Source organism: Falco biarmicus, chromosome 2, assembly GCF_023638135.1.
Source record: "Falco biarmicus isolate bFalBia1 chromosome 2, bFalBia1.pri, whole genome shotgun sequence".
NCBI lineage: Eukaryota > Metazoa > Chordata > Aves > Falconiformes > Falconidae > Falco > Falco biarmicus.
In genome coordinates this window covers 18415538-18429465 of record NC_079289.1, presented here as the reverse complement: position 1 = coordinate 18429465, position 13928 = coordinate 18415538, and the positions used below count along the sequence as shown (strand labels likewise).

Below are 13928 nucleotides of genomic sequence, written 5' to 3'. Positions count from 1 at the left end.
CAGTGATGGGGGAAAGAAGGGGCATTAATCTATGAGAACGGCATAAAATATGAGATGATTCCAAAGACAAGTTTCAACAAAATTTAAGCAATAACAGCATTAACATGAAGCCGCAGTTCAGCATTACCCATCATCATGGCTTTTAACGTACAAAGGTCATATAAAGGAACAAAATATATATTGCAAACGGCTAAATACTTAGAACAGATGTTACCACTCAAAGCAGAAAAATTACTTAATTCAGTATGTACTTTCAACAATAAGCCCACTCAAGTCTTTGTTGCATCTAAAATGCCTTTTACAGAATCATACATCAAGGACATTTATCACAAAACTCTTCACAATAACTGGGTCTATTTGTTGCAAGAAATGTTAACCATATTTTGTTCAACCCCATAATTAGTTCTTTACATAATAGCTACTAATGCATGCACCAAAAGAAAGGGGTTTTAATTATTAAAAGTACTTTTTTCCTCCTACCCTTTCTTAACAAATGTCAGCTGATGAGCTCTACACTAGAATACCCCTTGACATAATTTTTTTTTTCAATTTTAAACAAAATTAAAGGACTGAATGTGATTAATATAACAGAATTTTATGTACTCACCACATCAAGCTGGGAGATTTCTTTTGGTGCGTTTTTAATTAACTTATTTCTTCTTATTGCATCTGGTTTTGTGAGGAGTTCATCTTTGTTTGCATTTGCCAAAGCGAGTATTACAAACAAAGTATGATGTGGATGATCCAGTGAAATTCTGGACATTAACTGTCAAGAAAACCAAAAAGATCCCCTTATTGAAAACTGCACAGATGAAAAAAATTTGCTTAATTAACATTATTAATTCTTTTGAACTTCTAAGACTCCTAGTAAGAAATTAAAAGTAATTCTTAGATGGTATTTCCACAACTAAAATACATTCAAAGTATATTCCTATACCTGCATAAGACTACTCTTATACGACAAATAACAGCAATTAAGTAGCAAGGAAAAAAGTCCCCAAAATTCTCCCCCCACTACGCTGATTTTTGCATCACTCACTTTCAATACACCTTCATCACCTGTATAACTCATTTAGCTACAACTGCTCAATGGAAGTTACATATTGTTTAGAAGTATGTACTACTAAGCCAATCAAGATATTGTTAGACAAAAAAGCATAAATTACATTATTCAGAACTTCATGAAATCCTAAACCACCCATCATCTTGGTTCCCATCCGAGCAGCCAGCTGGTACATCAGAGGCAAAAACTTGTATGAAGGGATCTTCTCTGCGTTTTTCTGTAGCAGAGAAAATTAAATTACAAAGCTGCACTAACACCAAAAAAGCCATTACAAATATATAAATAAAGTAAAACAAATATAATATCATGTAAAGGCTAGAAATGTTGCATTAAAAAAAAAAACACAACTGAGAGTAAGCATTGCTATGTGATCAAATGGCAATCCAGTATCACACCATCTTGGTCCATGTCTCCTAAATGCTACAAGTACTTCATAAGAAAACAACTATTTTCTAGTCTATTACAGCAGAGTTTTAAATATATTGATTCAGGATTAATTTCTAGATTCTTTGTGGCAAGAGACAATGGCAAGAGACAATCCTAATAAAAAAACCCCTACAATATAGTTTAAGATAAGAAACAACTGTGTGTTAAAAATATGAGTAAAGCAACACCTTCTATTTTTCAAAGTTAATTGTAACACAAAGTGAATATTTAAATTACACAGATCTCTGTTATAAACAGATCATTCGGGTAAGAGTTAACAGATTTCCTGCATGATTCTAGATGTGACAGAAGCAGCCTCGGAATGAGAAATTTACTGGTCCCAGGCTACGATGTTACACAGACAATCTAAAAGCATATCCTTTCACCTAGAAGTATATATAATGTAAATGAGAATAATGTACTAAAGGATGCTGAAGATGGGATTATCCAAGGTATGTAAAGAACAAGACGACAACAGTGAAAGATCATTAGATATGCTTAATCATACAGACCTGTCAAATCAAAATGCTAAATTAAGTGAAATTAAAATGCACTGAGAATTGCAGCTCTCCCTGATATAAAATCAACTGATGAGCAATGATGACTGAAAAAAGCAAGTTTTGAGGGAAAAGTTAAAGAGATACATAAGAAAGCATACTGCACAGCACTATAACTCATCTAGGAGAAGAAGGAGAAGAAAAATGGTCAATCTAATGTTAAAGCCATAAGGAGAAGCAACAGCAGACCTTCATCATTTCATTGACTCTATCAACTCCAGAATTTTCAAGCCATAGGGAACAGAGTCGGAAGATCCACATATCATGTTCTTCTCCACTTAGTAAACAGCTGATATAGTTCTCCACTGCTTTGCCCAAGAAACGTTTACGATCCTCAGTTAGGGCACGTATGGCAAATTCATCCAGTTCAAGTTCTCGCTGAACCTTCACTGTGTATCTGTGTAAACAGACATTATTTGTAAACAACACGTTATCTCTTAATGAACTTACAGCAAGGCTGTCCCTAGTTCTCTTTGTCTGGTAAGTACAAGCACAGTAAAATAAACAACTGAAAACTGTGGGAGCTATTCCTTTGGTGTATGTTCACACAGACCCATCACTGTAAGTAAATTTTCAGTCAGCGTCCTTTTAATGATTTAATTTCTATATTGGTGTAAATGTGAATATCCAGTACAAATAATCTGTGTAAAGACGTCAGTTTCCAACAGCTGAAGTTCAATTTTTCCCCCTCACTTACGATTGCTCTTACTAAATCTTTCAGAATTCTGTATTTAGATTAATTTTATTTTTTCACCAGATGTGTAATGGAAAAAAAATCTCAAACTCATTTATTTTTACTCTGTAACATTTTCTCTGCCAAATAAACTGAAAAGATTCAGGGAATAAATGTGAATTCTGGCCCATGATCATCCATACTGCTTAACTGCTGTAACACACCTGGGCTTCACTTTTGGCCCATCTAGCACTCCTAGACCCTGTTCAGGCACAGTTCACACACTATTCACATCAAGCGCTACAGATTTCACCGCTGTTTTGTGGAGAAAGAAAAATTCAGCTCTAGAGGTGCCACCCACGCTGTACCACTCGCCGAAAGAGTTAGTAAAGCTGGAGCCTTTGATAGCTTCAGAGTAACCGCCTCTCCATTTGCACGCTCACCTGTTTGTCTGAACTCTGCGCTCCCTAAGGAGGCCAACCTCCTCCTTGGCCTTCTTCAGTAACGCCTGCTTATTTTCAAACTCTGAGGATTTCATGTAATTCTCAATTCTTTGGTACTGATTATCTGAGAAACGAGCCAAAGACAGGAAAGCCTTCATCTTCCCTTTCTTCAGCTCATCACTGCTGTCTCCGCTGTGGCTTGCAGCAATTTCCACAGCCTAAAAGGGAAGTTACAATAATGATAAGACTGATAATGAGGTTAACAGTGCTGCATAATATTTGATTAAACTCTTCCACGGTAAAATAGAATGGCTGAGGTTGGAAGGGACCTCTGGAGGTCATCTTGTCCAACCCCCCTGCTCAAGTAGGGTCACCTGCTTCAACAGGTTATTCAGTGTTGATTGGGATGAAATATCTACGCATAGAAAATAAAACCTACCAGGCTGAATATTTTTCTCCTAAGTGAATTTAATCTTTGAGGACTGTTTCAATGCAAACAGTTAAAAACATTATCCTGTATGAAACAGCTTTAATAACCATACAGGAGTCTCCTACAGCTATCTATCTTTCAGACTAACTATGCATGAAGTTTTACAATAATTGTACAACCTTGTATCATAAGATGGTGTGAAAAAAATAGAAGAGTGTCCAAATAGTGCCAAAAAGAAAAGAAAATCATATGTGAAAGATCATCAGAAAAATCATCAGAGTGAAGCACATAGACAGTAGCAGAAAAAAGCAGCTATGTAGAGTTTAATGAATTAGTATGGAATAAAGAAATAGAGAGTGGACAAATATTAATAAAACTGTTTGTATTACTGACTAAGAGTTATAAAAAATTACAGTACTTTGAAACATTAGAACAAGACTTTCCAGCACTTGGAAAGAGAATGCTACAAATGCAATGCCCATACTGAAAACATGGTTAGTGGGTGATCTGTCCTGAGAAGGAAAGGAAGGGGATGGAGTGGAATAGGAAAGGGAAACTGGACTAGTATTTGTCATCACTACACGTCCAAGCCAGTATTACACAGAAGTTGCACTGTGACTTCTATAAAGCCGTATTCTAAATATTTTATAAGGTTACAGTGTTATAAAAATATTATAGTTTCATATAGTATTGTATAAGAAGCTGTATTTTTGATCCAGAAAAATAAAGCCTGCATTGAAAAATTTACTTGGCATTTTAACACCATATTTTAGCACAGTGTTACCTCACAGACTGGATGTACCTTTTCTAAGTATTTCTGCATGATGACTGTAGGGTTTTCCAAGCATGTTTCTGCTAACCAGGTTCCGCACAGCCTCAGACACTCTGTATACATCAATTTCAGATGAGGATCATTCTCAACCTTTGAGAAAGTAAGGGGGAGGAGGGTAAGAGGGAGGCATCAAATAAAAATACCTTTTACATATCGGGCAGGCAATTTATGAAGCTTTTAAACCCCAAATATAATTAAATTACTCAGGCCTATTACACATATCTACAGAGCCATTTGCTATCCACATCTACAGTAGTCAGTAAGGTTAAATAAATCACATTCACATTTTATTTTAGACTAAAGGACAGCACATATTTTTAAACACCTAACAGTTTGAACAATGAGAAACAGAATAAAACAATGACAAACTGTAATAAAAATTAAATACATTCATGGCATGTTTCCAGACTTGTATTTTCTAATATCCCCATTAGAAGTATCATAGTACACTCCACAGGAAACGTTTAGGAATTGCGTGATCATTACATTTTTCAGACAGACCTCTACATGGAAACTTGTTTAAAAGTGCTCTGAGACGATAACGGAGAAGGTTTCCAAAGGACTTGCCTCCAGACTGGAAGCTCAGTTTTAACTGTATAGTAGGACAAGTTTCCAAAATACTTTTAGTACAGAGTACATATTAAAGACCACCTAACCAAGATGGCAATGATGACTGTGAAATACTAAGGACATCACAGGATGTGAAAACATAAAACCTCCTTGTGTGGACAGGGTAAATTTAACACTGGAAGGTGAGAGAAGGACTAAATTTTTAGAGGCCCTCATCAACTGATTCGTCACGGAGCAATCATGAAAATCAAAAGAGGAGCAGCAACTCTTGATTTTGCCCTGATACGCATGGAGAACTTGGCCCAAAATTCTCCAGTTTTTCTGAAGTGTGATACACCTTAATAACGTATATGGACTCAAAGTAGATGTTTATTATCCTCCAAAAAATACTCAAAGAAAGCCACCATAGCTAAACACAAAGGTAAGGACAAAACTACACAAAATGAATTTTTGTCCAAGTGAAAGATATTAAAGATATCATAAAATATCCTGTCAAAAAATAAAACCCCCACCAGGCTGTCCAAAGAACCCAAACAACTTGAAAAAGACTCAACAAATAATAAAAAAGCCTTTTTTGAACATATTAGGAGCAGCTAGCTCCATTAGCTAGTAAACTAGTGGACCAGACAGGCCACTTTGATAAAAGACAGTAAGAGTTATAAAACAAATAGCACTTTAAGAAGATAAAGCAGAAAACCTTTAAATTATTTGCATTTGTGTTCACTGTGGAGATGAAAAGTCCCACTGCAAAGCCTTTCTTTATGAAGAATTCAAAGGTGTTGCTGCTACTGTAGTGTCAACAGCAAAGGCTACTAAACAGACAGACAAAATGAAAACTCAGTTCACCAGGATCAAAGTGTATTTTTCCAAAAGGTCTACAATTCACAGATTAAATAACTGAACTACTTAAAGAGGTATAAAAGCTTTCGCTTAAAACTGCCTTAATATAAGAGGAGTGGCAGGTGTGACACCAACATTTTAACAGGTTCCAGGGAAGCACAGGTCAGTAAGACTTTCAGAAGTGAACAAATCAGAAAAAAAAAACCCAAAACCAAAAAAACAACTCACAAAGAGAACAGATGGATTAATATGGAGAGATGCCAGAACAGCTTTTGTAAAATGACATCACAGAATGACAGAAAAGTCAAAGCTGGAAGGAACCTCTCCAGACCATTTGGCCCAACCTTCTGTTGAAAGCAGGGCTTTAGGCTAAGTTTTCCAGGACTCTCCTAAACTGAGTCTTGACTACTCATTTCCAGCAAGGGAGATTCCGTCACTTCTTTGGCCAAGCTGTTCACAGTCTTTAGTGGTAAAGAATTTTCTTCCTGTATCCAGATGGCATTTCCCTTGAAAAAACTTGTGCCATTGCCTCTTGCCCCTTCACCGTGCATCTTGGTAAGCAGAATTGCCTCCATCTGCACTATAACTACCTTTCGGGTATCAGAAGACTGTGACTAAATCCCCCTAAGCCTTCACTTCTTAAGGCTGTAAAAAGCCAGTCTCTACAGCCTCTATTCCTTTGCCAAGTTCTTCAACTCTTTAATCATTGTGGTGGCCTTCTGTGGGACCCTTTCCAATTTTCCAATGTCTCCCCTGAATGGTGGACCAAAACTGGACACGTTATTTCAGGTGTGGGCCAAGTGCCAAAACCAGCAGAAGAATCACACTTCTTAATCTACTGGCTACAGTCTTGGCGGTGCAGCCCAGGACCTGGTCCACCTTCACTGCTACAAGAGTGCACTGCTGATCATTTTAGCTTGCTGTTCACTGCGACCCCAGGTCCTTTTTGGCAAAGCTACACCCCAGCCAGTCAGATTCTTCCCTATAATGCTGCTTAAGATTATTCTATTCCAGGTGAAGGACTTCCTACTGATCTCATGCAGTTCCTGTTGGTACAATCTTCCAAACGATTGAGGTCTCTCCGACTGGTGGATTTCCATTCCCTAGTATCTCTCTCTTTCCAGTTTGCTATTATCTGCAAAATTGGTGAGGAAATTCAGTCCTGTCCTACAGACCTCAGTCATAAAAGTAGTGTCAGACCTGATAACAAACTATAAGGAACTCTACTTCTGACTGGCTACCAGGCTGCCTTTGAATCACCAGCAACCACCCTTTGAGCTCAGCAGCTGAGCCAGTTTTCCACCTATCTTGTCTTGTCGTCTCATCTATCCAGTCTGTACCTTACCAGCCTGTCAGGAACGATACTGTGGGAGACTGGGCCAAATACCTTGCTAAAATCACATCAGATGACACTTTCAGCATGTCTGATGTCTACTGGGCAAACTGTTTCATCAGGAAGACAATCGGGTTGGTCAAGCATGATAAGTGTATTTCTGTGGGATTTTCCCAACCACCTTGTTTTCCTTCATGTGCTTGGTAAGAGCCTCCCTGAAGACCTGTTCTGTAATTTCCCTAGGAAATGAAATGAGTCTGACTGCTCTGTAGTTTCTGATCTTGCTTTTTGCCCTTTTTGTAGATGGGTGGGATTGTCCTCTTCCAGTCATCAGGACTTCCCCTGATTTCCATGACCTTTCAGAGATTATATGGAAGTGGCTTTGACATGATGCCAGCCAACTCTCTTAGCCTCCCCGAATGTATCCCGTTTCCCAAGTCAATTGAACTTCGTGAAGAACTCAATGAGAAAAAGAAGATATGTCTGATTCAGCCTGCTCCAACAGATTCCAACAGTCACATGACATGGTTCTTCTACAAAAGGCTGCTGAAGAAACTAAGTTGCAAGAAATAAAACCCATGATTCTTGGAGGGATAAATAACTAAGATATGCAACAGAAACAGAAACAGATAGGCCCCTTTTTCCAGTGGAGTTCGGTCGCTAGTGAAAAGCCTCCAAAATCCAGCCATTGTCCTGTTCAAAAGACATTAATGTTGAGAAGGTGATGAGCAATATGGTGATGATCTTGAGTTATTCAAGATGATAAAAACAAGGACAGCCTAAAGAACTGCAGACACACAATACAGGACAATAAATGGAATGAAAAAAATTCTGATGAAATTACCAGCAAAAATGAAATATTAAGTCATGTATGAGAGGGGCAAAAAAACTTCTTGTATACAATGATGGACTGCAAAATATTCCTGTTTGGAAATGTAACTATAAAATGTTACCTCACTATGGAGAATGGAGACAGGGAACATGCATTCAGTGTTTTTTTCCAAGATCAGAACTAACATCAAATGAAGTTGGGGGTTCAAAACAAACAAAAGGAACCGGCTCTTAAAACTGTGGGAATTAAGCTGTGAAACTCCTTGTTGCCATTTTTTGGATATTGAAAGCTTACAGATTCAAAAAGTGACAGGACAAATTTATGGTATAAAAAAAAATATATTGGAAGGAATTACCTACAAAGAAACTACCTTTGGTTCAGGAAGTTCTTGTGCTACGAATCAGTCTGGGGGAGTACTCTGGCTATATAGCCCAACTATTCTTTACACTTTTTCTTAGAACTTCGCATTGCCCATTACTGAGATGGGAGAGAGGGATTTTTGTTTCAGTTCTTGTATTCTGAACTGGAGATGGGAATATAGCATTTGCTTCACATCAAATGACATAATTTTTCAGAAAGTTTACAAAAAGATCTAAGATAACTAAGACCCAGAGGCACTTGCTGAAGTCAATTTTGATGAGACAACATTCCACTGTTTGAGGTAAGGTTCCATTTTCAGGAGTACAACATAAAACATCACAGGGGATGATTCAAAGACAGGGAACAGCATCCCAAATCACATCTGTGTTCCTTATTAGTTCATTTTAGGATTAGTTCAAGGGACAAAGAAGTAGTGAGTATTTATCAGTCAAAAACTTTCCTAGAATTTCTATACACTTTGTGATACAGCTTCAGCCTGCTGAAATAGAAGCCTCAACTCATACTCCCACTTTTGCAAAAAGACTCCCTACAGACGTCGGGCATGCCTGCAACAGAGGTATGCTCCTTTAGCATAAAATATATTGTTACTGTCTCCCTGGATTAGTCTTCTTTTACACAATAAGGACCAGAGATAAAATCTTTTACTATTACTACTGTTCTCCTAACAAAGCCATGTATGCTATTACAGTTCCTAATAGCCTATGTATCAGAAACGGTGTGGCCAGCAGGGCCAGGGCAGTGACCGCCCCCTGTACCGGGCACTGGTGAGGCCGCACCTCGAACCCTGGGTTCAGTGTTGGGCCCCTCGCTGCAGGAGGGACGTTGAGGGGCTGGAGCGTGTCCAGGGAAGGGCAGCGGGGCTGGGGAAGGGGCTGGGGCACAAGTCTGATGAGGAGCAGCTGAGGGAGCTGGGGGTGTTCAGCCTGGAGTGGAGGAGGCTGAGGGGAGACCTTATCGCTCTCTACAGCTGCCTGAAAGGGGGGTGTAGGCAGCTGGGGGTCGGTTTCTTCTTCCAAGCAACAAGTGATAGGACAGGAGGAAATGGCTTTAAGTTGCACCAGGGGAGGTTTAGGTTGGATATTAGGAAAAATTTCTTCACCGAAAGGGTGGTCAAGCATTGGAACAGGCTGCCCAGGGAAGTGGTTGAGTCACCATCCCTGGAGGCATTTAAAAGACATGGAGATGTGCTGCTTAGGGACAGGGTTTAGTGGTGGATTTGGCAGTGCTGGGATAACGGTTGGACCTGATGATCTTAAAGGTCTTTTCCAATCTGTATGATTCTATGGCTAAACAATCCTTCTTGGCTATTAGTTTGTTTACCTGTTGGCACAGAATAAGTTGATACATCTCTGTGTAACAGTTTTGTTTAAAACAAGCTACTTTTTTATCAAGGGAAATCACCTCTAATATTAAAAATCTATGTATTTCACAGTGGTAGCACTGGAAACAAATTAACGAATAATGGATTCTAACATTTGCTACTCTTACAGACTCACTTTGAAAACCCCTGGTAAGATTTGTTAATACAGGTTTTCCTGCTTTCAGACATTCTGAGAGTACAAATCAGATTTAATAATATTGCAGACAGCCTTTTAATTTTCTTCCAAGGGAAAATTTCAGAAAGTGGAAATGGGATCTTAAATAATTTAATTCCCATAAGTTTATATAATATATAACACATACCTGAAACCAATCTGCATCTAATTTTTTTATCAGACTTTTAAGAATACTCAGTGCAAGACTCTCTTCCTTTTTAGCCCAAAAAACCTGAGCTTCTTCTAGTTGCCATTCAGAAACTCCGTATCCTGTTGGATTGTGTTGTTTGATCTGAAACATAGCTCTTTCTGGAAGCTGAAATTGAAAAAAACATTATAAAATATTCTTTAAGTGAAATATATGTATCTCACAGAAAGTTTTGTATTTAAACTCCATCTACATTTGCTCTAGTTCCATGGCATATTCTGCCAATCAAATGCTAAGAATTTATTTGCAGGAAAGAGATGAAGTTATTTTTCTATATACTTGCAGAAAATCCTCATCTGCAACCAAAATAGACTATGGAATTAACCTTCATAAACTCAAAACTAAAGTATCAATGTTTAACATTTTAAATTACTTGGAGGTATAAAGTACAGAAATTCTACAATCAGTACCTACTGAAATAATGGATTTATAATTTTAGCTTAGTGATTAATATTATATCCTAAGAGAAGGCAGAAAAATAATACAGAAACCGGCACCACCATATACTAATTCTTTTGTATGCCCACCCCTTCACGCATATCACTGGTGAAGTAATGTCCTCATTATTTAGTAATCTAATATCACTATGATACTACAAAAAGCAAACTACCTTTTTAACAATGGCAAAGACTGAGGCTAAGGTGTATTCTCACAAGCTGTCCAACCAACAACCAAATCAATTAAGATTTTAAATAGGCATGGTAAACAACTAAAAGGTAAGAATGCCTGTAAATGACAATGTAAGTTTGGGTACTTCAATAAGTGGTCAGTGTGATGACTCTCTATGACACTCTCTTCTTCTCCTGACAGATGGTAGTGGCACCAAAGAGGAAGAAAAGCTATTAGTTGTAAAGAGTGCTTCCTCAAAATCTTTCCTACATCCAGACACTTAATGTTGTCAACTACCAGCACGCCAAAAGGAAAGGGTTATCATGCCATGGTGTACTGGGCCTGGCTGAGCCCCATAGCAGCGCTCGTACTACTGTGCTTGTATCGGTAGCTGGGAAGGTGGTGGTAACACCCCGGTGTTTTGGCTCCTGCCGAGCAGTGCTCGCACGGCATCACGGCTGCCTCTCCAACATTGCCCCCCACCCCTCACCAGCAGGCTGGGGGTGAGCAACGTCTTGGGAGGGGACAGAGCCAGGACAGCTGACCCACACTGACCAATTGGATGTTCCATACCTCACAACGTCTGCTCAGATATAAAAGCTAGGAGAAAGGAGGAGGAAGAGGGAGTATTTGTTATTTGTGACGTTTGTCTTCCAGAGCAACCACTCATGTACTGAAGCCCTGCTTCCCGGGAAGTGGCTGAACATTGTCTGCTGATGGGAAGTAGACCTTTGTTTTCCTTTGCTTCCACATATGCAACTTTTGCTATTGTTTCATTAAATTGCCTTTATCTTGACCCACAAGTTTTTTTTCCATCTTATTTTCTCCCCACCCCCCCCTGTTCTGCTGAGGAGGGGAGTGATAAAACAGCTCGGTGGACACCTGGTGTCCAGCCAGAGTGAACCCACCACACATGGTTTGAAATACTGATAAGGCCCAGAAGTATGCCCCAAAGGTTGCATATGACCTACAACGCTGAAGAGGCTGGAACAGTTTTTTCAGAAACACACTGGCTCAATCTTTCAAAACCTTCTAATCTTCCCAAAATATGGTGTCCCAATTTTAATCTTCTTCCGTAACTAAAAATCAAAGTGGGAAAAAATTAACTTCTGTTGAGGCTCTTCCACGACACTCATCACCACAGTGCAGTGGCTGAGCAGGCATGAGATAAAAACATTCTGAAGTAATTTTCCCAAACAATTCTGGAGGCACTGAGTAGACCTTGCAAATTTATGACATAAAAGACAGCTGTCCTACTGATTTCAAAATTATTCACAAAAAGAGTTAGAACATTCCTGAAATCAAAGTTTAATACAGTTTCATAAGAGAAGTCTTAAACATCTTTCCAGGTTATATGTTTAGCTGTAACTACTTTCTGCAGAGGTTCTTGGAGGATATTGTTGCTCTATAAATTCTTGTTGAGTTGCTCCTTCAGATGCACTACCTAGAACAAGGCAAGGCTGACTCTGAACCTTAAACGCATTAGCAGCTGTGGAAACCACTGATACTGCAAATCCCACTAATTCATTCACAGGGATTTACCACAGTGCAACGATGCTTAAGAGTATAAAACCTTGAAAACACTAAATATACAGGAGCAATGGAGTTCTTTTTGCAGCATTCTTTCTTTAGTCTGGAATACTAACAACAGTATGATGGAATTGAAAGCTGGATATATAAACGGGCACCAAAATTAAGTAACAGAGTTATAAGAGCATTCTTCAACAAAATTTCATTTTTATATCATCTACCTCACGGAGTAGCTTAGTTATGACCAAATTCAGAACACGTGCCCATAAATACAACTTATGAATAGGTTCTACATAGTTTAAGTCTCCAACTAATTGATTTATTGAATAAAATTAGAATACAGTTAACTTTAGTACTGTTAAAAAAGAAGTTATTTTATGAACTAAAAAACTAAACATCCATCACTGATCTTTCCTGGAATTTGTTACCTGTGTATTTTTAGCAGTTCTTGCCAGTCTAGAGAGCTCCACTAGGTGTTTGGTCAGGATGTCTTTAATACATTCTCTTTTGTTATTTTCATTCTCCTTTTCAAGCAAGATCTCCAAAATTACAGTGCGCAGAGCCATGATAGGTTCCTGGAAACAGAAGTCACTGTCCTTGAGAAGCTCGGACTGTCTCTGCCATTTCAAATAAGTATCGTTCAGTTGTTGAGTAGTAACAGATCTGCAATTGTTGCCAAAAAAAAAAGACCTGTTATTAATTCTCACTAAATATCAGTGAAATGCAAGACAAGTAACAGAAGTAAACTCCCAAGGTAGTTCAGTTCAAAACCAAGAAACAGTCCATAAAACTCTAAAATGACTAATGTGCAGAATAAAATGGCAGGCTTCCAGTTTTAACAAACATGAAGGTCTAGAAATCAACATTAGCAGGGTGTGCAACTCCACTGCAAACATTTTTTAGCAACAATGTCGTGTTAAAAGGTCCACCAGCAAAAAGAATCATGTTGAAACAGAGAGCTGCTTAAAAGATTAGAAACCAAGATTCTTATTCCATTATATAGGTCATATATGGCTTAATGTAAGAATAAATTCCAAACTGTGATATTGTAGCTGTGTAGTATGTTGTTACATGTATTTTCTTAGGCAACTCATTATCGGCAAACAGCAATGGTTCATAGATCCCAGGCATGGTAGATGGCTGTAGGATGGCTATAAGCTACCAAACCGATAAAACTATAGCAGAAAAAAATCAGCATCAATAGCACCACAGAGATAAATACCTTCCTATGATTAAAAAGTAATGTTAAGAATTGAGGTAGAATACTGACAGTAATAGCGGTCCATGAAGAAAGTGATTCAAATTGAAACAATTTTCAATAGATCTATGGGTATCATCAAGGAAATGCAAAACATTTTTAGAATGGAAACTAGAAGACAATGACTCAGTTTAGTAAACCAAAGCCTAGGAGATATGACTGACAACTTGGACTATAGCAGGGAACTCAAAACAAAGGAAAGAAAGCAATTATCTAAAAAACAGTATTGGCACAGTATCAAATAATTAAAACTAGACCATGACTAAATCCATCTGGAAATAGGGAATCTAGATTTGTCTTCACATAGTAATGTTAAAATCTTTTATTTTTTAAGTTATATTTTTTAAGATGAAGTTTGAGATGTTCATGCATAAAATTTGTTGAGGTGGTTTTATTTTTGTGCCAGAC

The 13928-nt window shown here is 38.1% G+C and overlaps 1 protein-coding gene across 6 annotated transcripts in view; it reads right to left on the bottom strand.

Moving 5' to 3' along the window:
- ATM (ATM serine/threonine kinase) overlaps positions 1-13928 on the bottom strand; it is an 80094-nt gene that overhangs the window by 10174 nt on the left and 55992 nt on the right. For all 6 annotated transcript variants that reach the window (XM_056328550.1, XM_056328551.1, XM_056328552.1 and 3 more), the window contains 7 exons: positions 12691-12925; positions 10064-10231; positions 4395-4514; positions 3163-3380; positions 2236-2443; positions 1167-1280; positions 608-766 (listed from right to left, as the gene is read on the bottom strand). In XM_056328550.1, the coding sequence (XP_056184525.1) occupies positions 608-766; positions 1167-1280; positions 2236-2443; positions 3163-3380; positions 4395-4514; positions 10064-10231; positions 12691-12925 (1222 nt within the window). The remainder of the gene's footprint in view (positions 1-607; positions 767-1166; positions 1281-2235; positions 2444-3162; positions 3381-4394; positions 4515-10063; positions 10232-12690; positions 12926-13928) is intronic.